Below are 27,832 nucleotides of genomic sequence, written 5' to 3'. Positions count from 1 at the left end.
ATGAACAAAGAAGCATGATACGATGTTAAAGACCATAATGAGCAAAGCAAAGCAAAGCAATATACATCTTTCTAGTTAAGGATAAATTTAACACCAGAAGTAAATCAAATAGAACATTAGAAACAAGTCCTACAATATGGAATATTTAAGCTGATGACACCTATTCATTATGAAAAGCTTGAAGAACAAAACATAATTAAAAAGCAAAACGTACCAAGGATTACAAAAGTTGCTAACTACCGCATAAAAATGGTTGCGATGTTAAGAGACATACACTGAGTGCCTTCCTAATCAAAAAGGAAGTCTCAGATCTGATTAAAGCATTTCTATTCATCAGCATCTCTATCCTTCTTTTTCTTCTTCTTCTTCTTCTTCCCGCTTCCATCTTCATCACTCCCAGCAGCACTTGCAGGTTCTACTGAGCCACCATCATCCTCTTTTTCTTTACTCTTCTTCTTCTTTTTCTTCTTCTCAGACTTCTCCTCATCTGAGGATCCGGCTCCACCATTCTCCTTAGACTTCTTCTTCTTTTTCTTCTCCTTCTTGTCAACTTCAACAGACTCTAACTCTTCCTCCTTGTCCTCTTTTTCCATTTTTGGTTTCCCCTTCTTCTCTTCCTCTTCAAACTTCATTTTCTTAGTAGGAATAGGAGCAGGGCTGCCATTATCCTCTAGCTTACGCTTATGCCCTTCCTCATCTTCCACATTCTTATGCTTCTTCTTCTTTTTCTTCTCCTCCCCAGTCGTTTCTGTCTCCACTTTCTCTGTAACCAGTTCACCAGCAGCAGCAAGACCTGCAACAATGGAATCTCCTCCTGTGGGGAGGTTCCTCAGCCACTCTGCAGGGGTATTCTCAGTAGGTTTTCCATGCTTATCCAACTTGCCAGCGGCAATCAACTTCTTCTTCATCGAAGCCCTAGGACCAAGACCCCATTTCCTAGGATAAGTGTCCCTATCCATCACCACCCTCTTAATCCTTGCAACCACTCCATGATCACAAGTTGCCATCACTGCAGTGGTCATTTCTGCAATACCCAAAGCAATTGCCTCTCCCTTGGTGGTCATCAACACAACCTCCTCTCCCACCTCAATATCATTCTCAAACCTTAACAACCCAGGAATCATAAACTTGGCACCATAACAGATTGCGTTCACTGCAGAATCCTTAACAACCAACCTCTTGTAACTCGTTAAGACTACTTCAAGGGGCATTATAACCCTCCTCAGATAAGTCTCATCTCTGTAATTCTCATAAACCCACTGTGCATCCATTACATCATGCATTGTCACCATGTTATCTTTCTCACCCATAATCCCAGACCGAACCCTGCGGAGCTCCTGCATATGCCCTCCAACACCCAAAAGCAACCCCAGATGGACACAAAGAGTCCGAACATAGGTACCAGCTTCGCAAGAAATCCAAAAAACTACTAAGTGTTTATCAGCGTCAAACTCAAGAAGCTTACTTTCATATATGGTTCGGATTCTGAGTTGCCTTTTGACCGCAGAGATGAGCGGAGGCCGCTGGAAAACAGCTCCAGTAAGTGTCTCAAGAGCTCTAGCGACCTTGGCGACATCGGGAACCGCCGAATGAAGCCTTGCAATGCAAACGTACTCTTTCCCAGCACCCTGCTGCGATTTCACGAGACGGGTCGCTCGATCGATGCAGACAATGAGGTTCCCAGTGACTTTGGGATCGAGGGTTCCGCTGTGACCGGTTTTATCAACACGAAGAATACGCTTGATCCAGGCAACGACTTCATGGGAAGAAGGGTTTGCAGGTTTGTCGAGATTGAGAATTCCATACTTTATGTATTCAGGGAGAGGACGCTTCAGAGGCGAAAACCCAGAAGGGATTGGAGTGTAGTGACCCGTACGAACGTTGAGGCGGTCGTAGTTCTTGAGAAGGATAGGCCATTGAGAGGTATCTAAGGTAGGTGTGAAGCTCTGGGGTTTGATGAGGAAATCTTGTGAATCAGTAGGAGCAATTTCATCGTTGGAATCCTTGCTCTTCTTCTTCTTCTTCTTCTCTGAGCGTGAGAGTTCAATATCAGACATGGCGACTCAGATGCTTTCAGGGTTTGACGCAAATGCTAAGCCCTATTAGGGTTTTGGGTGTAGGAGGAGGAGCTGAGGATAGGACCAGAAAATTCTTTCAGTTTTATATGTGCGTCAGTCACAGTGACACTGCAAGGAGGAAGACTCATTTCTCACAGGGGGAGCCGAAAACTCAGAAATTAGGGTTTAGGGTTTAGTTCGGGCACAAAACGGACCGGGTCAAACTGAAACCTGCTCCAATAACCCGATTTCTTCCATTTTCCGATTTTCCGTTTTCACTTTGGGTGGGTATTAGACCGTGGGCCGCGTGGCCCATGGGGCTGTTTACCCTTGCGAGTTTGTTACAAAAAGATTTGGGCCTGGGCTGGATTTTGTTTATTAAAGTTCCAACACAAAATTATATTCCTTAAAGCAGTCCAGGCCCATATCCAGGTTGGGTTGAGATATATATAAGCCCAGCCCAATCTGTATCAGGCTCAACCAGCCCTTCAGTATAAAAGAACAATTGGGATAATCACTCTTCATTCACATGCAAGATTCTCAGAGTCCGGATCACCTCCCCGTCAGGGGAAGGGAGGGGTCTCACGCTTCTCCATCACACAATAAAATATGAAAAAGTAAATTAAATGTGGGATTCTTAATAGATCTCACATAGGTTCCACTCCTACTGGTGATGAAGAAATGTTAGGAAAAGATAATAAAATCAATGTTTAAAGAGAGTTTGAGAATTTCTAAAACTAGTTTATCAACTGCACAATTATAAGTGTTTGGTTGGCTATTGAGTGCCATTGACTGCTTGCATATAGTCCAAGACTCCAAATGGATGCAAACTTTTCCAGGAATGGCTTCTACAGAAGAACTGAAACTAGTTGTGCATTTTGCAGTAATGAATTAATGATCCACTAGGAACCCTAAGGAATAGAACCCTGTCCACTCTTTAAAAATGTCTAAATCCAAGCTACAGTAGTGAACGTATTACAATAGGATTGAGGTACTGAATGTTAGGGTTTAGGGTTTAAGCACAACGTTGTTTAAAGCATTACACTCTGAATATCTAATTTGAGATCCCCAAACCGTTGCTTCTAGCTAGTATTTATAGAGCAAAACTAAGTTCTACATTTACTTGGATTCTCTCACAAAGACCCATTATACCATTGGATTGTAACTAATCCGATAGCCCATATTAGAATATATGTTGGCAGGTATAATTCAAATACCTAAACCATATTTGAGTATAACTTGAATACCTCAACAATGAAGTCGTTGCTATAGCAAGTGCTGAATAAAACATTGAATTAGCTTATTGAGGTCCTTCTTTGCTGCAACATGTTTGAACTTTGAATGGAATGAATAGCAGCCATTATTGGAGATTGGTTCCCTGAAAAGTTTTCCACATCAAATCAACAATAAAAAAGAACTCTTCATGTGGACTAATTCCTATGGTAAACATCGTTTAATATTTCTTGTTGAATATAAGTAACCTTAAAAGATGGTGATTAGATCATTAGAACCAGTCTCAGCATATTCATTCATTCTAGATGATGTCACACACTCTTCTGATCCATCCCTTTCATTTTCAGATTCATTTGATCAAGATGCATGAAACACAATTATATCCATGCCATGCAGCTTTATTTTACTACAAGATCAAATTGTATTAAGAGATGGGAACAAAAACATTGTTATCTGAAGAGGAAACAATGCATTTTGGACCTAAAATAAAAATATTGGTTTAAAGAGTATCCATCTTCAATAATGCTTTGTTTGATTATTAACAAAGAGTGGTCCTTAATTAAAGATAGGTTTGGGCCGTGCCATCTTGACCAGACGTATATACTTTAGAACAGAAATTTTTTAGGGTTAGTTTTCCTCTTCATATTGCAAGTGGTTCATCTTAGAAGTCAATTCACATTCTTGGAAATAGATCATTGATAGATATACAATCTTAAATCAAATGAAAAGAACACAACTATCTTTTTAATACTATGGTTGAATGAGAATCATTCAATTTTCATTAAAACAAAAAACAAAAAACAAAAAGTGAAAACCGAGTGTTAGTAAACCCATGCATGAGTCACCCCAAGGAAATGAGAAGTCAATTTCTTGCATTTTCATTCTTGATTATCGAAATAGACAAATTTGCAACATATCTCTTTGTTTCTTAAAGAGTTGGTCCACATATCGACTATGGGAAGTTGTCTTGACGCTTCAAGTGCCTATGAGGATTTCTTATTTTCCTCTGGTTAGCGATTCATGGTAGGCTCCTTACTAAAACTCGGTTAAAATATTTGCATCTTTCTTCACATGACAGATGTAGTTTTTACATGGTTGGTGTTGGAGATACTCTACGTGTTTTAAAAAATTATTGTTTTGCTAAAGCTGTGTGGTGGGAGATGTTATTGGAGGCACAAAAGGGGGTTAATTTTGAGGAATGGATTACTCTCAATCTTATTGGTGCAATGGCACGAGCTAAAGATGGTTGGGATCGTCTTTTTGCTTGCACAGTGTCTTTGCTCTGGTTTTGAAGGAATAAAAATTTACATGAGCATGACTTTATTAGGCTGGCTAATGGGCAAAGGTTGGCTTTAGATTATGAGGCATATGTGATGGAGGCTTGGGACACATGCTCTCGGACTATAGGGATCAAAGGTGCTGTTGTGAAAGGGAGGTGGCGTCCACCACCAGCTGGGTGGATAAAATTAAATGTTGATGCTGTTGTGAGTAAGTCAGCAGGCAACGGAATGGTGGGAGGTGTTTTCTGTAATTCACAAGGTCAATTCATGTGAGGGTTTGCTAAACGGATACCCTCTAGGAGTGTTCTTGAGTTGGAGTTGAGAGCTATTTGGGTTGGCTTATATGTGGCTAAGGAAATGAGTTTCATGCCTCTTCATTTGGAGTCGGACTCCTTGAAGACTGTGAATCTTTTGGACTCTGGATGCGTGGATCGGAGTATGTATTGGTTTGGTGCTTAATAGTGTGTATTGCATTAGGTGTTGTCACGTGGAACGTGACGCAAATAAGACTGTCGATTGAATTCTAAAATGACACTTAAGTCCTGAATGTTCATCGATGTTCATTCAGAATGCTCCCTCAGCTTTGGAGGAGATTCTCATGGTGGATCGTATTTCTCGTCATTCTTAGTGCTCTTCTTGTTGGGTCATTGACCCCGTTTACTATAACAAAAAAAAATTATGTTTTTCGTAAATCAACTTTCATTCTACAAGACTTGAAGTAATGAAAACATCTGAATTACAAAGATCAATGAAGAAACAGAGTCTAAGGAGTCAACTACAGTGTTAATCTCTCGAATGAAAAGAGGTAGATGCGAAGATAAAGATAAGGAAGTAGGTGTTTAATATCTCTAACCAATGCTCTATGGAATATCTGCCTCTGCATTGATAGCTTTCACCAATGATCAAATTAATCTCAGCGTGAAATTGAGATGCAATTAATAATGAAACCCCACAACCATCATCAAACCAAACGCGTGATAGCTTCAGTTTCATATAGAAAACCTCAAATAATTAACAATTAACTTAATCAAATCCATAAAATGGTATCACCGACTTACTACTTGTCATAAATTTTGTTTAAAATTAAATTAAAAACTCGATTAATTTTTAAGTAATCTACCTCGTTCAAAACTGAGAGATATAGAACCAGTCAAATAAGGAAGAAAGCAACAGAAGGGAAGGTAGCTAATTTAATTTTCTTCACCATAAAATCCAAAAGCTCCCTTGAGAAACTAAATCAAACCCACGTTCCAATGTCACCAACATTAATAGATTAAGTAATTATAATCTTTTCTTTTCAAAGAAAGGAATCAAATTTTCAGAAATCATAATGGGTGGGGGCCAACCTGCCCTTAAATTCAAATTCAGTTTTCCATTATTTATTTGCTTCTGCTTTCTTCGTTTGTTAAGCTATTCACACAGCCATCAAGCTTGAAGATTTTGACAAGTAAATGCAAGAGATGATCATCTTGAATTTTAAATAATCATAGTAACAGTAACATACTTACTAAAATACCAGTTGTTGTGATGAACTACTGTTTCAAAAAGAGAGAACAGACATGAAACCTAGGAAGTAGAGAAATCACCAGAACCGAAAGGAGAAACATCCAATGAGAAAAGTCAAAAAAGTTTAACTTAGAACGAAACCCAAAAATGGAAAACAGTAGCTCTGAAAAGAGTGACATTCTAATGAACTGTAGCATTCAAATTTGTGAAAATCATTCATGAAGAGAACCAAACCATTCTAAGTGTCAATCTGGGTTTGAAGTGTCAATCTGGGTTTGCCTTCTTGTAAGATTATGATCCATTTCGAGTTATAGTGTACGATGCTGTTCTTTAACTACACTGATCTGATATCAAACCAAATTAAACTACTTGAATTCATGATTTCATCCCAAACACAAAGCATGAAGAACTGTCGAAGCTTAATTTAATTCTCTTTCTCCCTCTGTAAGAGTGAAAAAGTGAATGTCACAGTGAACTATATACAGAGAACCATATTCTTGGTTATTGCAACTTGTCAGTGACAAATAAGGGAGAGATTATTCTTAATAAGAAAGATACATCAAAGAAGATACGGAATCTCAGAAGCACACAATCAGATCTTATTGGTTAGACATTGGTATTTAGAATCTCATAATCTTATGTCATTTTGTTAAACCCTAAATGGGTTAGAATCTGAGATAGCCGTGTTGAATTAGACAAGTGATATTCTATAAAAAATCTCAATAAAGTTGTAGGGTCAATGAAAATTCCTTCACATAAAGCCTAATTCTAGGGAAATGTCTATCTAAAGTAACCATGACACATCACCCTCTCAAGTGCTTAAAAATTATCAACAAACATCTTTTTCTTAACTCACAATTGAATGAGTCAAATTTAAGTTGCTTTATAGATAGTTAAGCACCATTAAATACGAAAGGCAAAGAAAGAGTGAGCAAAATATCTCTATATGGGACCTATGATACAAGTGGGATATATAAACAAGAATCCTTTCAATTGCTATGATCCATTTTCTTAGGTTATTTGTTTATTTGATCTTACGCAATGAGAATTTATGATGAAAATAGACAAATTACAAGTAGTGAAGAGATTTTGTTTAAAAAGCATAAGTAAAGAGTAAGAATTTTTGCAACACAAGTAAGATGAATATATAATGAAATAGTTTGGATTTCTCTCACTAATGTGGGAGGCGTAGAAGAATCTCTCACTCCATAACAATAAAACACGAAATAATTTTGTTAAGTAAAGAACCCACAATGGTATTTAATGAAATAAACTAAGAGGTGTGATGGGAGATTCTCTCACGCTACAACAATCATACCGCAAGCAATAAGAACTCATCCGATATGCAAAGAAACTAAATAAGAGAGACAAGAACTCTAACGATGCACCAATCCCAACAACCCCAATAAAATAAATAATTAATAAGAATAAATAAGAATGAAGGACATGGGCATGTTGTATCAAGTACTGAAGATATCAAACATTGAACATGATGAAGGTGGAATTAAATTTGAATCTGTTGAGACCTAAAAGAGCAGCAGTTTGGTCATACTTATTGTTTTTAAGGACCTGATCCAGTCAAGGCATTAATATTATTCAGCAAATTCCATGTGGTAGCATTGTGGTATGCCATGGAGTGAGTCAATGTTGTTAGTAGAGATTCAAATCAAAATATCATAACATGGTTCATCTGGTTCAACCTTCAAAGTCATTGGATGGAAAAATATCAATCTTAGAGTTAGATTTTTTTTTTTTTTTTTTTTTTTTTATGAAACTAATCCATTAGTCAAAGGAAAAAACACGTGGGGACTCAACTGGGGTCGTCAAACCACAGAGTGGCAATAGCTAAACATATCTTTTCTGGAATGGACAGGGCCACCTTTGCTAGATTATCGGTTGTTACATTGGCCTCTCTAAGAACAAAAGAGAAAAAAACACATAGAAATTGGCAGGAATGAGCCAAATATCTAAGACCACCGATTGAAAAATCAAAAGAGCCGACTTGGAGGTGATTTGAGAAACGACAGCACTCCAAATTATTAGATTTTATCACTACCTGATTTAGTCCCAACTCAAAAGCAGGTTTTATCCCTTTTCCTATAGCCAGGCTTTACAATCAAAGAGTTGAGTCACTAGTTTACTAGTTATGTAAATATCCATTCTCAAAGATTTGTCATCTGTGGTCAGTTTGATTGTGGCATGTCGGCTGATGCCTAAACTTTGTAGATAAGAAAATCCAAGAATTCAAACCAAATGGAGTTGTCTAATTTGTAATAAGAAACTTAATAAAAATCAAAGCTTACTATGAAAATTTTCAATACTTTGAAAAGGTAAAAACAAATGAATTCATAAGTATTCATGAAGGGCTTTTGATATAAATTATACAATTTTGTAAGAAATCAGTGAAAAATGTTCTATCTCTTGGGATTGAAATCGCTAGATGGATAAACCAGAAAAACTTAATTGATTAGGTCATGAAATAATGATTTTCTCACATAATGAGTATGAAGTAATTTTCATAATTATTTTTTCTTTAATAAAAATTGAAAACATCTGAGTGTGATGGATCTACGGGTCCTGTTCTTAGAGCCTTTTCAAATCTCTGGATTCATGAATGCAAGATTTATACTCGTTTGATTGTAAAAATTCATGGATTCATGACATCTAGAGATTCATATTTTTACACTAAAAACGTAAATCTATAGATTTATGGGTATGGGGTGAAACAAGATATTTCATCCCTATTATAAAAACGCTAAACATTTGTGCATTCACAAAAATCACTGGATCACATCGTAATTGTACATAATTTTGGGTTGGTCTTCTTTTCCTTTTCTTGAAAAAAAAAAAGTAGATCCTTTCACTTTCATTACAATCGACGTCATCTCCAGATTTTTGGCAGATCCCCAGACATGTGATGCAGTTGCTTCAACGGCATACCGAGAAAGACGAGACCACCCTTTGATGATGACCCAAACAAAAAAAAATTCTAACCCTAATTACTTTTATACTACAAAATAACTTACTTATTTATTGTATAAACAAATTTTATTATTCGATAAAAAAAAAATCCATCCAAAATTTGGGAAAAAAAATTCAAATATTATTATTATTATTATTATTTTGTTGAAACAAATTATGAAAAAATGTTGTTAACGAATTTTAGATGATCTGTAGTTCTCGTACCGGATTCCATAACATACGGATACGGTCGATTCGAATTCTTAAAATCTTGGTTGTCGGCTGTTGGCTATTATTGGCTGTCGGTGGTGGAGACCCGTGTCGGGTACAAAGAAATTACCCGTGGGTCTAACCAGATTCGACTTTCTCTCTCTTCGTAAAGGCAATCATAATCATCACGGACAACTGGTCCTGAACTGGAGACAAGCAATGAAAATACCCAAATACCCTTTTTAAAGATTCCAACTACTAACCGTGTCAGAGAGGGAAGACTGGAGAGAGAGAGAAAGATAAAAATCACTTGTACGGCATTGGTGGATCGGGATTCTGGATTTGACCGTGTGGGTCATGGTTCGCCGTGGATGGTGTGGAATGCGAACTTGGATCCGGACAAAGACCCACAAGACTCGCAAAGGTGGGAACCAGATTTTGCATACTCTCATGGCAAATTTTCACTTCTACTCCCTGACTTGCCCCCTTAATATAAATGCTACCCTTTAAATTATCTAATTTGTCAATTAAATCCCTTACTATTAATACTCAAAGTTTCAGTTAATTTGTATTTATTTATTTCGGATATTATTTGGTATTTTTGTCAACTTAAAGTTGTTTTAATAATAAGATCCATGCTTCTTAGTGAAGAAGTTGTAACTTTGACTCTTATTAAAACATTTTCCATGAAGATATAATAGTCAAGGTGCACACATGCTGGTCCAAAAAAAAAAATTAATTCATATCTTAAGTTTAAAAAATTAACAATATATCATATTTCCCATAAAAAAAGTAAAAATTTACTATTAAAAAATGAAGAAGGAAAGATGAAAGAAATGAATTTAGCCGAAGATTTTTTTGTTAAAAGTTATTATTTGTTCTTTAAAAAAGTTTAACTTATATTAATATGTAATTATAAATTACTTCAATACTACACAATATATATACAACACCATGCAGCCTATTGTCCAAATAGAAAATTAAATCAATTACTTATTTCGTCTCGTTTCACTTATGTGACTCTTTTTTTCTGTTAAAGTTTAACTGTAAAATGAGTGAACGAGATTTTGTTTCGATCATAAAGTTTGATCTAGACCTTAGGTTGCACGGTTATTATACGGCACTTAAGTAGAACTTGAGTTTTGAGGATGCAATTGATATATTTTTACCATAAAGGAAGATCTTTGATAAATTGAATAATTCAGGGGGTGACTGAAAATTTCCCTATTATCAATCTTCTCGTCTTTAACCAAAAAAAAAAATCTTCCCGTCTATATATAGAGATAGACTACCAGGTCCTCTTAAAAATCTAATCTAAATGGTGCAGAAATATCTGTGATGACTTTTTCTTTCTTTTATTAAGCTTTCAAAAAACTCTTGGCAGCTGCTAAGGTGGAGTTGAGCAGCCGTGGATTGGACTTGGAGACTTGGACCCCTCTCTCCTATCCACTGCGAGCAGCTGCTGCCAGGATTTCGTTTTGGACTCTCTCTCTCTCTCTGTGTGTTATGATTCTATATACTGAAGTAGCACAGCCAAGGTTAGGTGTGATCACTCCTTTCCTCTTTTGAAGGATCGCTGCTAGCATTGGAAGGGCTGGATCGGCTCTGTTTCCGGTTCTGCTCTTCACCTCTCTCTGTGGCACTTGAAAGGACTGCAGAGCAGAGAGAGAGAGAGAGCGGAGGAGGAGATGGGTCTGGGGCTGAGTTGCAGTACAGGGGATGAGCATGGTTTCTTCAGTGCCATTCAGGTTGGGGACCTTCACACGGTTGTTGCCCTTGTGGAGAGAAACCCATCTCTCCTGCATGAGTACTCCGTCTATGATAGGCTTTCCCCACTTCATATCGCTGCTGCTTATGGTCAGATCGAGGTGGGTTCTCTTCCCGCGCTCTGTTTTTGATGGATGCCCCTTTTTATGGGTCTTATTCTCTTGATATTAACTGGTATTATTCTTGTTCTGATGCTAAACATCAGGTGATGTCCTTCCTCTTAGATCGATCTGTACAACCCGATATCTTGAATCGTCAGAAGCAGGTGAAGACATCGCTTCTCTCTTCTTGGCAATACCTGATCTTTGCCGTTCTGATATCATATTCTCATTATCTCTTTTCTTCTGTCTCCGGTTAAATCAGACCCCACTTATGATTGCTGCAATGCATGGCGAGATCGCCTGCGTGCGGAAGCTCCTTCAAGCCGGAGCAAATGTATGCATGATCCCTTCTTCTCTCCTCATTTCTGTTGATTTTCCAGTCTATTTTGTTAGAATTTTAAATTGCAATTGGTGAATCCATATGGGTTTTTGTGTGAAACAGATTTTGATGTTTGATTCTGTCCAAGGAAGAACTTGCTTACACTATGCTGCTTATTACGGACACTCCGATTGCTTACAAGCCATTCTCTCAGCTGCCCATTCAAGCCCTGTTGCCGAATCCTGGTGGGTTCTTCCTTCTTTATTTATTCTTTCCCCCCCCCCCACCTGGTTCTGGATGAAATTGTTCTTAGGGCATCTTTCTGACTAGAATCGCTTCGCAGGGGATTCGTACGGTTTGTGAATGTTAGAGACGACAGTGGAGCTACTCCTCTGCACTTAGCAGCCCGGAAAAGACGGGCTGATTGTGTTCATATCTTGTTAGATAGTGGTGCTCTTGTCTGTGCCTCTTCGGGAAGATTTGGGTAATGATCCTTTACATCAGGTGCCTCTTTTTCTATAGTTTCAGTTGTGATTGCAGGCTTTGAAATCAGTAGTTTCTTAATTTCAGCTGCCCGGGGAGCACTCCACTTCATTTGGCCGCTCGAGGAGGTTCATTGGATTGTATCCGAGAACTGCTTGCGTGGGGAGCAGATCGCCTACAAAGAGACTCATCAGGGTAAGTTTTGATTGTTTTCTTGATTCGGAAATTAGGTAATAACCGTATTCTCATGAATGATTCGCTAAAGTAGACACTGGGACGCATTAATTTGTCTATTTCTATTAGTATTTTAGCGATGATTAATCTGGAAATAGATTTGAATATATGATCTCCAATGGCAAAAATTTGTTCCTGCAGGAGAATACCTCATGGAGTTGCTTTGAAGTACAAACACAGAGCATGTGCAGCCCTGCTGAACCCATCATCGGCAGAGCCCCTTGTGTGGCCGTCGCCTTTGAAATTCATTAGTGAGCTTAATCCAGAGGCAAAGGTCTTGCTGGAGAGTGCCCTTAGGGAAGCAAACAGGGAGAGGGAAAAGTGCATCTTGAAGGGGATGGCATGCTCACTTCCGTCACCTTCACATTCTGATGGAGATGCCAGTCTTGATGACAATATCTCTGAGGTGATTTTCCTTATTTTGCTTCTACTCTTAAGGCCTTGCGTTTCCATTTAATATTGACTGTGAAAACTTATGAGGAAAATTAAGGCTTATTTCTTGAGATGTGCTTGAAAGTTAAAGCATTTTCATTACCAACCCTGTGTAAAGGTATCTTACTACTGAGAATGGTAGGCTGGATCTGTATGATATTTCTTTTGCCGGACTTCTCCAAATTAGGATAGAATGAAATGTTGGAAAGTACAATGATTGAGATTTCTCAATTCAGGAAACCATAAAAGATTTACTTGTTATGGACTGATACATTAAAGATTGTGAAGAATCCTTGATTCAGAATACGCTCAGAAATATCTTGTTCTAAACATCCTGTATATGTTAACCAGTCATATGGTGAAAAGAGTGCTCATGCAGCTAGATGCTTCCTCGTTTACACCATTGAAGAGACTAAACAGTTGCTAGTCTGATGAAGTTGATGGGCATCTGTCTATATAGACTGTTATCATCCTGAGTAACTTAGTTTTAGGTTCTCTTTATGGTCAATGATTTATTTGATTGAGATATTGCACTCAGCATGAAGATTGAATGTTAATTCTTTGTGCATAGAGAAAAAGATGGATGCATTCTCTTTTCATTTTTAATGAAGTTTGCACAACTGAGTCACCAAATATGATTCCCCTCGGCCACTCACTGGAAGAATAATCTGTTACAGGAAAGCGACAACGAGATGTGCTGCATCTGCTTTGACCAGGTATGCACAATCGAGGTTAGAGACTGTGGCCACCAGATGTGTGCTCAATGCATTCTAGCTCTGTGCTGCCACAACAAGCCAAACCCAAATACGGCTTGCATGAGTGCCCCTGTCTGCCCATTTTGCCGCAGCAGCATAGTCCGGCTGGTGGCTGTCGAGAGCAAGATTGAGGATGAAATGGACAAAGACACCAATTGCTCGAAGATTAGGAAGTCAAGGAAGTCACAGACCTTTAGTGAGGGCAGCAGCAGCTTCAAGGGCTTATCAGCCGTGGGTTCATTTGGGAAGATGGGTTCACGTGGTTCAGGAAGGATTGCAGCTGAAAATGGTGATTGGGTTGATAAACCATGATGGGAGGTGATGGTTTATCTTTTTCTCGCACTGGCTATATATATATTGGTGGACTCCATTGCTATGTAGATTTCGCGGCATTGAAGGCAGGGGATGGGATCAAAATAAGCAAGAAGCCTTTGCAGGTTGAGGTTGGTTGGTTTTATATTTTGGGTCTTAATTGTTGTAGCAAAATATTGCTGAAGCAGTGGTGCTTGAGAGTCTGTCGACTTGAGTAGGAGAAATTCTTCATTGATAACGAAAGAAAAAATTCACCCTTCTTCTATTGCTGCAACAAAGGTAACAATTTTACCTTTCAAGTCCAGTTTAAGTTAGCTCTGATCTTCCAACCCCCTTCTTTCCTATTCCCGTTTCAGTTTTTCATTGTTCTCTCTCCAAGAAGGGTGTAATGTAATATCATTTATTTTGTTTGTTTTTTGAGTCCCTTGTTATATTTGTCACTGTACAGGGTTTTCATGATCTGAGGGTTATTTATTCATTCCAGAGAAAAATGAAAAAGGTTTGAAGATTGAATAAGTGTAGGGCATGGTGAATTATTTGCTTTAAAATTGCAGGGTATGGCACAAATGTGATAATGACACATGGATTTGGAAGGGACTAGTGAGGGGTTCAGTTGGCAGAGTGGGTAAATGTGGTTAGCCCAAGAATTGGTTCTTGAAGCAATCTTGAAAGCGTTTGAAGTAGAACTCAATGATTGAGAGAATACAACCAGAAAGACAAAAAAGCTTACCCAACTGGGTTCTGTGGGTCCTAATTCAGCTGGGATCTTGTTTTCATGTTACCTGAAGTTTATGAGATGAGCCCAGATCTGTATGGTGCTTTACTGCTACAACAGCATGGGACACACAAAGGTCACCTCTGTTTGGATTTTCCCTGCACCAGCCTTTACAACCCCCAACCCTTTTTTCGGTACAACAACACACTTTGGACTCATTTCATTATGATTGAGTCCAAACCTGCCACGTGTGCGTGCTGGATTGCTCACATCATTCTTCCATTGTGGGACCAATTAGGAAGACAGATATGCAAAATATGGTTTGTCCATCCTACCCTCTACAACATTTTTCACTCTGAGTTTCATCTCCTTCATCCTTTATAAAAAAACAGCTTTACAGAGAGTTTCTATCATAGATGAAGAAAGGAAGCAAGAAACTAAGCTATTACCCAGTAAAACTTAAGAGAATGTATCCAAAGTTAGGTAGAGAAGATGATTATAAGTTTATTGGTAAACCATAACAAATATATCTGACCTATCAAAAGCGTGAAACAAATTGCATTATTTAATAATGAGTTATTGTTTAAACAAGGAGTTCAAAGTCTTCAAGGAAGATTATTAAGTACTATTATATATAGTTTTATTTTATTGAATAATCAAGGTGTCTCACACCAGTTTACATGGGGTCCATAAGGACGACATTAACAGAGTGCTACACTCAAAGACTTGAAGGCGAAAGATCAACAGACAACTGCTAAACTAGCAAGAAGGTCAAATACGTGTGTGATCTAAATTCTTGGAGTCACTGTGTGTGTTCTCATTCAATACTCAACTAAAGTTTAAGACCCAGATTTCTTATTGGTTATGTGTTATGCTGAGCTATGGGTTGGCTTGCTCAGTTCCTTGCAGCTGTTACTGTGATGGAGATTTATTAAATTTCACTTGTAGCATGAATCATGTTCAGGTCTCTTGCCTGTGTTGTTGTTGCCATGGCTCATACTATTCTCTCTTTCAGGCAAAATGTAGAACTCACTTCATAGTTTCTAACATCGAGCATACCAAACAAATTCTTTTGTTGGCCAAAACAGAAGCAGAACTAAGAATTTTAAAATTTTCACTCTTTTTAATTTTTTTAATTTAATAATAAAATGCATTCCACGCATGGTTACCAAATATAACCTAAACATAACTACTCTGTTTGGCAGAAAGAGCTGATGCACAAGAATATCTAAAAGTCTGTTGCCGTCACCATTCACCAGAAATTTTTTTATAGAACAATTTGTGACGATGGTAGCAATTGTTCTTCTCCTTTTTATTGTTAGTGGTCATATACTTTGATCAGATAGTTGATCTATATGTGAACGGATAAGCATGGTTGGTGGGAGACAAATTAAACCGAAAAAATTGAAACCCCAATTAGATATAATCCTTCTTTATTCTAAAGGTTAAGATGCATGAAAAAATACTAGATATATTTAATGCATGAGGACTCACAACTTGATATGGGCATAGGAAAGAATACATTAAATGTTAACATTATAATATATTGCACGCTTAAAAGAATTGTAACATGTTATATGGCCTAAAATAATCAAAGCTAGATTTGTTTGATCATGTAGAATCTTAATACAATTGTTATAATATAAAAATAGAAAATTACTCGACATTTTCAAAGAGTAAATAAACCAAAAATAGTTTTTGGATTTCAACTTGAAATTCAAAGATTCTATGCAAACGAAGAGAGGGATGTGGAACATAATTAAATTAGGTTAAAAGGAGATGATTTGCTAATTTTACATTAATGACCAATCTTGAAACACATGGTGCTGGTGGAATCTGAAAAGTGATTAACAAAAGAAGCTTTAACTAATAAAACTTTTGTGCTCTCCTACTTGTGGACAATTTTGGCCACCAATCCAGCCGAATATTAGTTACCAAAATCTTAATAAAACTTAATCTCAGTATGAAGCCTGACACAGTGTCAGGCGAATGGTGATTGTGAGAATCTGAAACGAAGAGAAAGAAAAAGGGGAATGGGGTTGGTAACTTGGTACATCTAGAAATATGGATGACCTGAAATTTTTATTAACATTGGAGAAGGCGAAATCAAATTCCAAATCGAAAAACCAAAAGTGGGTGGAGAATGGAATCCTATTCCAGAATCGCAGTAGTGAGAGTAAGAGAACAGAAGCATAACTGCAAAAGAAAAAAGAGGTTCTCTCGGCTACTGTGTAAAAATGATGCTTCAATTGCTTAGGGTTGTCCACAAACACATGAGAACAGTACAGGAACTGGGTACCCACTTCCATGTTCCAAGCTCGTCTGGTTCTGGGATGTCCCACCAGCTTCTGAATCAAACCACGAGGTTGTTGACAGAGGAGGTGCTACACGGCCATCAATGAAAAGAGGATTTGGTTCAGAGGCATTCCCCGGTTGCCCATATTCGTCAGCTTCATAAATAGTTGTTGGGTTCTGATTCCTCCTGTAATCGTTAGCAGCTCTTCTCTCTGCTTCTAGAAAATGGCCCAGGGATGGAGGGTGGTTGTTCAGTCCATCAGGACTATTTTCACCTTTTGAACATAGAGAGAAGAACCATGTTTTTGATTTGCAACTCTTCCTGCTTCTCAAGGCTTCTGCTCTTCTTCCTCCACCTGCTCTTCCTGAAAGCTCTAGAATGCTGGTCACACCAATGAGGCTTCCTAATGTAATGCTTTTGTCGTGAAAGAAGGACCCTGTGGACTGAAAGAAACGCTTTAAGGATCAGATTTTAATACCTTCAGCATGAATTATATATGTTCTACAATTAAATCAACACCAACCAACCCAAAAAAAAAAATGAACGTAGTTCTTAAAATTTGCTTCTAATGTGTGCTAAGTCCTAAACTGGATAGTAATCCCCACACTCTTAACTGGATCCAGCAGCTTACTTGTGCAGGGCAAGTTAAAACATGGAGAATTTAAATATTCAGTGAGTAGCTCAAACATCAAGTGGGTGCCCAAATTTCTGAACAATCATGTTGGGTAATTCAACTAGATCTTCTTTGCACTTGTACATTGCCCTCGGATCTCTTCCCACTCCCAGAGAGAAACAGTAAGCATTATCAGTTCCTACTGGTGAACAATAATGATGTTTTCACAATGTGAGTTCTCAAATGACTACAGTGGTGAATTTGAATGTACTTGAGTGAAGCATCACATCACACAGTGCCGAAACTAGCCTATTGAGGATTGGTTCTGTACAGTCTCCCAATGGCATGTCAAAAAAGACAGGAAAAGAAATAGTTACTGAACGACTAAACAGTTTAAGGAATAATCGTAGAAAGAGAATATAGGTTTTCTTCTTAATTAATTATGCTTCTTACTGTAACCTACCTCTGTATCCAAATCTGATGAAGAATCGGTAGAGGAAGTTGGAGAACCAGTGATCAAAGTGTTGAATGAGATTGATCCAGAATAATCACGATTCCTAGCCAACCCAACTCTCACATTTAACGGTTGCAAACCCAGAGGCCATCCATCTTCCTGCCATCAAAAGGATCTGAAAAAAGTAAGATTTTTTTTTTCTCCAAAGGAGAACAAGAATACGAAGAAAATAAACAGGCAATGACGAAAAAAGCGAAAGTGAAGTGACCCGTCAAACTGAGGAGGTGAAAACTTCGATATGAAAAATCTGGTAATAGATAAATCACCTGTTGAGGTTGAGCCATAGCTCCTGAAGTAGTCTGGTTCTGTGATTGATTTAGCGAGACAAGTCCAGTGACACCACCTCGGAGGAAGAAAGAGATGTCACTTCATTTGAGTTTTCATCTTCAAGAAAAATGCAGCAAGGAAAGGTCATTCTTTACAGTGAATATGAAAACCATAAGAACATTGGTCTATACAGAGGAGTTGCTAGGACAAGAAAAGAAGGGAAGGGGGAGTAAGAGAAACGCCAATGAAAGAGCAAGAGGTCCTACCATTTATAAACACATGCTCTGCTCTGCTCTGCTCTCTCAGTCTCTCTCTTTCCATTGACAGACCATCAGAGCTCTTCCTCAGATGACAGATCAAAGAAACAAACAAACAATTATTGTGCTTTAAAGAAGAAAAGGGAACAGAAACAGAAACAGAGACAGGCTTTGGAGTGGGATGAACAATCATGAAACCAGTGACTTCCAAAATGACCAAACTAACCCCACCATCTTGATTTCGCAAAATGATCTAACCACTACTTCAGAACGCAAAGAATTCTGAAAGGTGTTTGATCATTGGATGAGTGTGAAGCTCTCTACCAATAAACTCCATCGTTTTGCTGCAACTCAACATTAGGTCCCTTTTGATATTTTATTTGTAGTCGACTGTGGTCAAAGATTCTAGGGTCTACCTGACCTACCGGTTTGACTATGTAACCAAAGGATGTTTTAGATTTTATTGCTGTAGCTTTGGTCCCTTCTGGGCCCAAAAAAAGACCTCACATTTGTCAGGTTGGTATCAACCAAACTACCCTATACCTCAAGCAACTCAGTTGTGGCCGTCTTGTCTTCCTCTTCACTGTTTCAGACATCCATGCTATCATGAATTGTGCAGAGATCACTCTTGTTGACTTGCCTTTTCAACCTAATTAACTCCTAAATCTCAGTTCTTTCTGTCTTGTGCAAGTTTGGTATATTGGACCTCACATGTAGACAAATAACTCCATATATACAACCACGTTAAATATTGTGGTATAAGCTACGAAATGAAGTACTAAAACACATTCCAAGCTTTAGATAACCTGTGTCAACGATCCCATATGACAAAAGAATCATAGAAAAGGCTCATTTGTGTGTTTGCCAAATTAAAAAGGAATGAATTAATGAGTACAATGTGGAAGGGTAGAGATGTATGGAGTCCAAGATACACACATACATCTTTTCCTTTCTGGTTTTTTCTTTTTCTGGTAGAAATCCAGACAGAAATTTCATGATGTTACATGATGGGTAGTGGAACCAACTGTGAAGGAGCATCCGATAAAGAAAAAAGAAGGGTGCTTTTGCTTTGTTGTGTGAGAGCTGGATGAGGGCCCAGATTATTGAGTGTTCTTTTTCTTTTTCTGATGGTCCACACACCCACAGGCAGCACGTTATCTGTGTTTCATCTAATGATCCAGCACAGCCTTACCTACAGAAACTAATAATAGCATCCATCCAAATGGATCCTCATAGCTCTTGCCCAAGAACCTGGTGGAACCCATATCTGATTGCTTATTCGAATCAGCACTAGAACATCTCTCCAACCGGTTACACCCAATAGAGAAAGAGTAGAAGAGAATAAAAACCATCTGTTGTTTCAGGGACCATTCATGGAACTGAATCTCCCAAAAGAGGGGAAGCAAAACACCTTCTTCTATCTTTGTTTGCATGGAATTATTGAACTTCAGTGTGTGAAGGAAAACTTTTAACGGATGACCTGTTCCACCAATGTAGACATCTCCACTTATCTACAGGTGAGAATGAATAGGGATCTTTTGGATTATCGATGAGCATTGGCAGCACCAGATCGATATTCTCCAATTCCTAACAGATCCTGTAAATGTCCGCATAAGAAATAGGAGTTATGTTCCATGCCCTACCAAAAAAAGTTGAAAAAAAAAATCCATTCTTTTAACAGACAATATTATGAATCACATAAGACTATCTCCCATGATATATGCCAACATAATTAAGCAAAACGTAGGCTTCACATAGAAATGATGAATATAAGGATGGTTAGAAAAGCACCCAAGGAAAAAAGTCAAATTTGACTGTAAAATAGAACTGTGCCAGTAAAGATGGGATCCAACCGTTAATGCTCGACTGGGTAAAAGCACCAGGTTGACCCTGGTAAGAACGATAAAAATTGCAGATCTCATCGGGTAAAGTGACACTTGTGGTTAAAAAGGATGAACTGACACAACTACAAGAAGTCAAGAACCTTGGATGTTCTAAAAATTACAGTTTACATAATGGCAAAGGCAATTCTAAAGTTGCTATGGTGGCTGTATGGGCTGTGACTTGACTCCACTTACAATTTAGACTACATTGGTGTGTTGGATCTACATAACAATTTTGACACCCAACATACTTAAATCCTTTCAGCTTTTAATATTTAAAAAGAAAATCAACAGGGATAGCAGCCACCACCTATTTGTGATGATTCTAAGGTTTCTCCACACAAGAGAAAAGTTCATGCAGCACAATCTGTGGATTCTGAATTCAAAATATAAAATCCAAAATTCAACACTCTATACATTACCTACCAACAGCAAAATATCTTACCCAAAGTCTAATAACTAGACAAAGTTGACCAAAAAAAAAAAAACTAGACAAAAATTTTCTTCAAATTCTAAATTCAGACCCACATTAAAGCCTCTATGAACTTAGTCTCCCCACGGAATTGCAAAGTTGTGCGGCTTCAGAGAAGAAGCATCAGGGAGAGAATAAAGTTAGCAGCTTATAGTTAATCTGGACCACAAAGACATTTTAAGATTATAGTCTGGATGAAAGAGAATTTTCTGGATGGAGATGATAATGCAGAATAGATGCTGTTGAAAAGTTTGTGCCGCAATAATGATGCAGCGGCTCTGTTCTTCAAAGTCTTCGCCGAATAGCTAGAAGACGGACAAATTAATATTTAACCTTACACACCCATCAGAATTCCTCAACTTCTTATGAGGGTGATTGGAAGCATATACCAGAATACCACATTGGCTGCAATGATGAAATTAAAAAATAAAAAAGTTATCTTTTTTTTGGCCAAACCAAAATTATCTTTTGCATTGATTAGAATGTGTTCAAATTTCATGAGTGAAGAGAATAGATCCAGTATAAATGAGGATGCTAAGATAGATGAATGGCAAAACTAGGAAGGATAAGGTAAGGAATGATCATACTAGATTTGATCTCAAAGTAACTCCAATAAATGATAAGCAACAAAAAAGTCGATTGAGGTAAAACAATTGCATCCAATGGAGGCCTTTAAATGCCCTAGTACAGAGAAGTGATTTAATCCAAATCGAAAGAACTAGAAAAACCTAGGAGCAGACTTAAGATACCTTAGGAGAAATGGTGAGAAAAGATATGCATAGCTCAAGCCTTGTATCTAGTAATGACCTCATATAGAGCTGATTGGAAGGCAAGGAGCCATGTAGCCAACCTCATTTAGTTGGGACAAAGCTTCTTGTTGTTGTTGCTCTAAGAGAATAGACCAATGAAGATATCATTTCAGAAGACTTCCGTTGCCTTCTTTTCCATTTTCGTCCATCACATTCTTTCTTGATTAAGGCAACATGTAACTATCTGTTTCGAACTCTTTTTGTTAGCTGGTACAAATTTTAGGTAGGCTTATCTATTTTGGAAATACTGACTGATAACATTCTCTATATATAATTTTGGTATCGAATTCAACATCCCATGACCAAAATTAACAATGGTTGACAAACAATGATTACAGTCGGTAATGCACATGAATGGTCCGAATGTTGAAACTAAAAATCATTTTAAAAGATAATTGCATGACAGTCCAACCATTAGCACATCGTCAGTTGCAGCAGTTAAGGTAGGGTGTTTGTCTGAGGACTTTGATGGCTTGATTAGTTTAACCACTGTTCCTAAGTTTGGACTTGATATTCATTTAATAGTTAATGACACAAGGAACAGGTTGTCAAGAGTTGAGGCCCCAGTGTCAGTTGTTAGGTTCCCGTTCCAACCAACAGTCTATTAGAACATTGTCATAAATCATAATAAGTAAGATGAACTTCATTTCAGAAACAGTATTACAAACTTTGAACATTCAAAAGGACCCAGCTGGAGGAAGAGACTGAACCAACATTTGATTACATACAATGATACAATCACAAAACAACAAAGGTTGCCAAAAAGAAAATGAAAAGGAAAGCACACTGAAGAATGGACATACCTGACATGCTTTATTTTTAGCTCTGGTTTCTGCAGTGCTGGGAATATCATGGTTCGGTTTAAGAAATCGTTTCTCACGACGTTCACATGACCCCCACCCATCTGAGAACCTACCACCTCTAGTCACAGGAACATATAGCAAAGGTGAAACCTAAATAAAATGATAAGACACCAAATCTCATGATAAAGTTAATTGCAAAAGATAAAGAACATACTGCATGTATGCCCGAACCACAAATTCAGCTCTCTGTACATTTCTGTTCTCATCAAATTCAATAGTTTTGTCTCTAATTTCATATGACAGATTAAAGAAAAATGATATCTTCCTCCAACCTGAAGAAAAATACATAATACAATCCACCAGAAATCAATTTCCAGTTCCATTTCAGAAAGAACCCCAAGTAATTTAAAATCTTGCCTGATTTTTTTATAAATGGGGTCCCAGAAATTACTGTGTAATCAGTTTTCTCCAGAATCTGTCCTTTGAAATGAAAAAAGGCAAAACATGTTAATCATCCCCACGCAAGAAGAACTATGTCATAACATAGGAGAAATAAAAGCATCTTCTGGAGCAGAAAATTTTCGAATTCATTTTCATTTTCCATAACAGCAAGCAGCATGCTAAATAGACATGAAATAACAATGCATTTTCTCAAGTAACATAAACATTTTTAAGATTCTAATAGCTCAAGATTTAGGAAAAATTCAATAGGATCCTCAAGAACGTCCAGAAAAAAATTAAATTTGTTATGAAATGTACAATGTATCCACATGCAATTGTGAAATTTATAATAGTTCTCTTAAATGTACGCATTCCATGTTATCTATAGAATACTAACTCAAATCAGTTCAGTCGGTGCTGAATGTTATAAAATAATATGAATTATATAACAAGAACTAGAGACTCAGAGGGACCTAGATAAATTGAAATCTTTCAGCATTAGTGCAGAATCATTCCCAATAACCCCCAACAGCTGGGGCTAAATAAGATGAATCTCAGGTTCAGGCTACATGCCCCTTTTAATAGGATCTCAAAAAAACCTTGAGAAGAGAAAACAGTATGCACAGAAAGTGAAGTGAATATGACCTTTGACTTCCTACCAACAGAACTAGATCAGAATCTCTCCAATCCCAATAGTTTCTCACTCTACACCGAGTCCAAGAGCAGAAAAATGACAACAATCATAGCTTCATTAAATAAAAATCTTTCGTGGTCAACAACCCTTACAAGCTGTTTATCAAAGCAAAAGAGTCCCTGCAGCCACACAAAAACCTTTCTAATCACACGTACCTAGCCATTAGATTAACTTAAAAGGAAACCCTCTACACTAGTTAAAGAGTTAAACGTAAATAGAACAAGTTAAACTAAAGTAATTCCTGTACTCCTACCTCCTACAATTAGGCCCACTAAAGTGGCCTATTACAAAGAAAACCCATTACATTGAAGGCCCAACATGTACACAACATAGTGCAAGACTTAATTTCATTAGAAAAACCCACTCATGCTGATTTGTCTGCACCAAATCTCCTCATCTTGTTTCAAGCTTGATCTCATGTTTAGTGTGGTAAAAGTGAACATGTAAGTAGCAGTTTTAAACACTCCAAGACAAAACCTCTGGTTATTTAGGTATTGTTCAGAATGAAGTCTTCAAAACTTTGATTTTTCCTTCCAAGTAGTGAAGTGGACTAAAAATCAACAAACTATCTAACAGTAATAATAGCATCATTGGTGGTAAAAACTTCATGTGCCAGTACTCAAAAGGCTTCCTCAATAACAACTTCAGCTGGTACTACTGCTTACACCATATCTTGACTAACCTATGCTATACAATCCTTCACCTCAGCAGCCTTTGATGTCGGAACTTGGAAGTCCATCTTCAGGGCTTCAAGTATTGCCTCTTCATTGTCATTACACAATTCATTGACTTCCTCATCTTATCTTCAAAGTTGAGGCTCTAGTTCATTGAGATGAAGGAAATATTTCCACCATGCAAGGAACCTGGTTTTCACCTTTGAATCCTTGATGCAGGGCTAATCTCAATTCTCAAAACACAGAAATCCTGTGAATGCGATGACTGCCAGATTGCCCAAGATCAAACTTGTTGAGGAAGTTTTCATTGTTAGAACACAAATGATGGTCAGGAAAAAAAAAGGCCCAATAAACCAAATTCTCAACCCTCAAGCTCGAAAGATCTTCAAACTCTCTCTCTCTTAACCTTCTTCCCCTTAAACTCTAAGAGGACTCCCTAAAAGCTCTCTCAATCTTCACCCAGAGGCTCCATCAACCCTCTGCAAGCACTCAAGTTTCATCCGTGTTGCTCATCAACACTTGGCAGGTGCCCTCTCTCTGATATACAGCACCTAAGTAACTTAGCAGTAAGTTACCTAGGGCTCTTAAAAGGACACCTTCTAGAATGGGTAGGAGTATACAACTTAAACTAATCCTAATGAGTAAATCCCTCATATCCCAACCTCCTACCCATTATTCAGGCCCACTGAAGTGGCCTACTATGCCGACTGGACTAAACATCCAACGTGCATAAAACCTAACCACCCCCTCGGCTTATTTCCATGAAAATATACCCAGTTTTGCAGATTAGTGGGCATCAATTAACCCTAGTTCCTTAATAGGCATTGGCTGATACGATCTAGGTTCTTAGAACATTATATCTGTTTCTATACATTTTGATTGAAAGATATCATCTGATACGTAGGTTTTGAGGTTCAGATCTAACTAAGGTCCTTATGAAACCAACTCTTTCGGTTTTATCCACTCTCATCCTTACACTGTATTACTTTCCCATTCAGTTCATCAAAAATAATATATTGCTTTCCTATTATGTTCTTCAGTCAACAAAATCACTTGTAGGATGGGATCAAAATGAACTTAGGCCAGCTAAGTTTCATTGCATACTACTATATGTATACATACAGCACCCTGAAGAGTACCAGTATCAGCTTTCCAGAGAATTCCGCTTGCACATACTACCTTTCCTGGCATAACCTATCCATGAATTTCCACCACATGTTTCTTCAATTGGCTAAACAGTGCCTGCATCAAGCTAATGCTTTAAACTATTCAGATGATTACCAATATAGATGCAAGTAATTAACTTGGAAAGGATATTGAGAGCAAAACTTCCAGGAAACTGACACAACCATAATAGATTAAATAAAAGCCTCCACTAAATATGGGAAAGGATGTTTTTATACTTATCAAGTTGAGTCCAAGATAAAATTCTCTTCTTGTCCAAGGGGTTTTAGGATTCATGACAATTAGCTGATGCTGCTGACAAATTTTGTGGCAATAGGATGCCAACACCTCACACCTTGACTTTCCAAGAGGTAAAAAGCAGTAGAAGAGGTGTGAGAGAGAGAGAGAGAGTAGTGTATCCACACCCTGTTAGTGTTCCCCTCCTCAACTCCCCCCTTTTTTTTCCCCCCCCTTTTTTGTTTTGGGGGGTTCTGCTTCTGACATGGGCGGGTAGTGTTATCTACAGCTGCTCTTGTGTAAGGGTTATATAATGAAGAGTTGTCCTTCCTGTGGTCATTCACCTGCCTCAAGTCTTGCATTCTGTTGAAAAGTATGGCTTGTGGATTTACAGGCAACCTCAGTTCCTCTATGTGATAGCATGATACATGATTATTAGATATAAAATTTCTAACTTTGGCTCTTATCTCAAACATAGCTAACCAGTATTAAGAAGATACATGATTTCAATGAAGTGCTCAATCCCAAAAAGTCAGACCTACTTTCTAGACAGCACACCCAGAATTTAACAGAAATGCATCAAATGTGACATACACCAGTATGCAATAGACTCAACAGAAACTTACCATTATTTAATATATTGACTCCAGGATTGGCAAAGTAAACATGAAATGATAAGAGAAAATATGAGGAAATTCTGCTGAGGCGGATCAACCATGAGCAATAAAGAGCAACAAATGCAATAGCGGTGAGTGGTGGGATATAGGTCTGAAGGTTTTCAAAGGACAAGAGGACTGGTTTACCCACTCCAAATGCGTGCAAACAAAAAAAAGAAAAAAAAGGCACAATAGGACAGCTGGAGATGACTTTTTCATTCAAGCATAATGTCTGAGAAATCACAACCAAACCAGAGTGTAATGGTGGGTTAACAAACCCAGTTCAAAGCAGTTTGTTTCTTTCAACTCTCAATTGGGGGGGGGGGGGGGGGGGGGGAAGTTAAGGTATAGAAATCAAGCCACTAACATAACATATTATGTGACAAAATTCAAAAGCTTACTATGATTGAACAACGCAGGATGGGCTGGTAATGTCTAGAGAACCAGCCTAAAGTTCGAATGAACTCTTCCAGAAATCAATGTTGGGAAAAACAATTAAGGTTGGTACGCTGCATCACAGAACATAATATCAGTTGCTCCTATGATCCTATCCATTCATACGTGCAATTGTTTAAAAATAGTCTCCTATTACAAAAGACCAGTACGGTGCGTAAGTAGATTACCTAGCTATGGACGGTTAAAACTAAGGGGGAGACACCACTACAATTTCAAAACTGAGACATATCTGGAGCTTCAGAAACTACAGGAAACGGGAAAGAGGGGGAAGGAATCAAGAATTCGTAAAGAAGGAAAAAAGCAATTACCGCCATGGCCGCGTTCTGGTATTCCTTGAAAAGAGAAACCGAAGGGAACTGACCAGATAAGCTATGTGGCGTGTAATCTTTATTTTCATTCAGCCTGGTACCGAACGGGGAGCCTCCTGAAGGTATTGGACTAGTCTCTTGCACTGTGAACCTCCCAGTGCCTGGCGACGAGTACGACGGTGTGGTTGGAGTTCGCTGCAAGTTCTTCATGCAAATTAGCTGATTATCTTCCTCTGAATCAGGAACACGGAATCTAGCGATTTTCTGCGGCCGTTGACGAATCCAGGGCTCCTGTAACACCTCGCCGCCAGAAGAAACCCTAACATCATTCTCCAACATGTAATGGCTCCGATGATTTCTAGAAAATGTGTTCACGGGTGAAGGGTGATTTGGAAATGGACTGTGAGACTGAAAATTAGAATTCTTCAGCGCGAGCGGTTTGCGAGAATTGGAGGAAGAGTGAGAAGGCGGCAGCTGCCGAATCAATCACTGCCCAAAGCGCTGCGTCGTCTAGGTTATCATCTTCAACAACTGGAAAACTTATTGACGAGGCCATTTCGTTGTCCGTCTCTAGGGCCTCCACTCCTACAATTAGGAATAAGAATTGAGACAAGTTTGAAATCAAAGCTTCTGAAGTGAGCTCCGAGCTCACTCTCAGCTTGTTTAATGGCGAATTAACTTTCTGTGTCCGAAAAGGCGGGTGTTGCTCGCATAGCGATTTCAAAATTCAAACATGGGAAGTTTTGATGGGCAAAATGGGACGTTGCAATGGTTTGTTATTACGATTTACGAGGATGCCAAGCACGTGCCCAGTGACCGGTTCAAACTGCATTAACTGTGTTGCTTACTACCGAGATCGAAATCTTGGTCAAAATTTGATCTCGACCGTCGGCGGTAGGTGTTGCATATTAAATGCGCAGCAT

The 27,832-nt window shown here is 38.1% G+C and overlaps 3 protein-coding genes across 3 annotated transcripts; 1 reads left to right on the top strand and 2 right to left on the bottom strand.

Annotated features, from left to right (window-relative positions):
- Positions 1–6: 6 nt before the first annotated feature.
- NAP57 (NAP57 homolog) lies at positions 7–2,200 on the bottom strand. Its single transcript, XM_089161910.1, has one exon. The coding sequence runs from the start codon at positions 2,055–2,057 to the stop codon at positions 327–329; it is 1,731 nt and encodes a 576-aa protein (XP_089018036.1). The 5' UTR covers positions 2,058–2,200; the 3' UTR covers positions 7–326.
- Positions 2,201–10,556: 8,356 nt separating this feature from the next.
- LOC149027343 (putative E3 ubiquitin-protein ligase XBAT31) lies at positions 10,557–15,221 on the top strand. Its single transcript, XM_089161898.1, has 8 exons — positions 10,557–11,115; positions 11,220–11,279; positions 11,378–11,449; positions 11,558–11,679; positions 11,778–11,918; positions 12,005–12,112; positions 12,293–12,557; positions 13,261–15,221. Exons 1-8 carry the CDS (start codon positions 10,936–10,938, stop codon positions 13,648–13,650), a joined length of 1,338 nt encoding a protein of 445 aa, XP_089018024.1. The 5' UTR covers positions 10,557–10,935; the 3' UTR covers positions 13,651–15,221.
- Positions 15,222–17,818: 2,597 nt separating this feature from the next.
- On the bottom strand, positions 17,819–27,632 carry LOC149027342 (peptide transporter family protein). Its single transcript, XM_089161886.1, is given in 8 exon segments — positions 17,819–17,903; positions 18,055–18,172; positions 18,322–19,909; positions 22,280–22,397; positions 22,494–22,611; positions 22,697–22,754; positions 26,910–27,365; positions 27,367–27,632. Coding segments are annotated over 6 exon segments (903 nt in total). The 5' UTR covers positions 27,466–27,632; the 3' UTR covers positions 17,819–17,903; positions 18,055–18,172; positions 18,322–19,855.
- Positions 27,633–27,832: the final 200 nt, after the last annotated feature.

The sequence above is a fragment of the Hakea prostrata genome, chromosome 1 (genome assembly GCF_041222555.1).
Source record: "Hakea prostrata isolate BN-2017 chromosome 1, UWA_Hpros_2, whole genome shotgun sequence".
Lineage (NCBI taxonomy): Eukaryota > Viridiplantae > Streptophyta > Magnoliopsida > Proteales > Proteaceae > Hakea > Hakea prostrata.
This window is presented reverse-complemented; position numbering and strand designations above follow the sequence as displayed.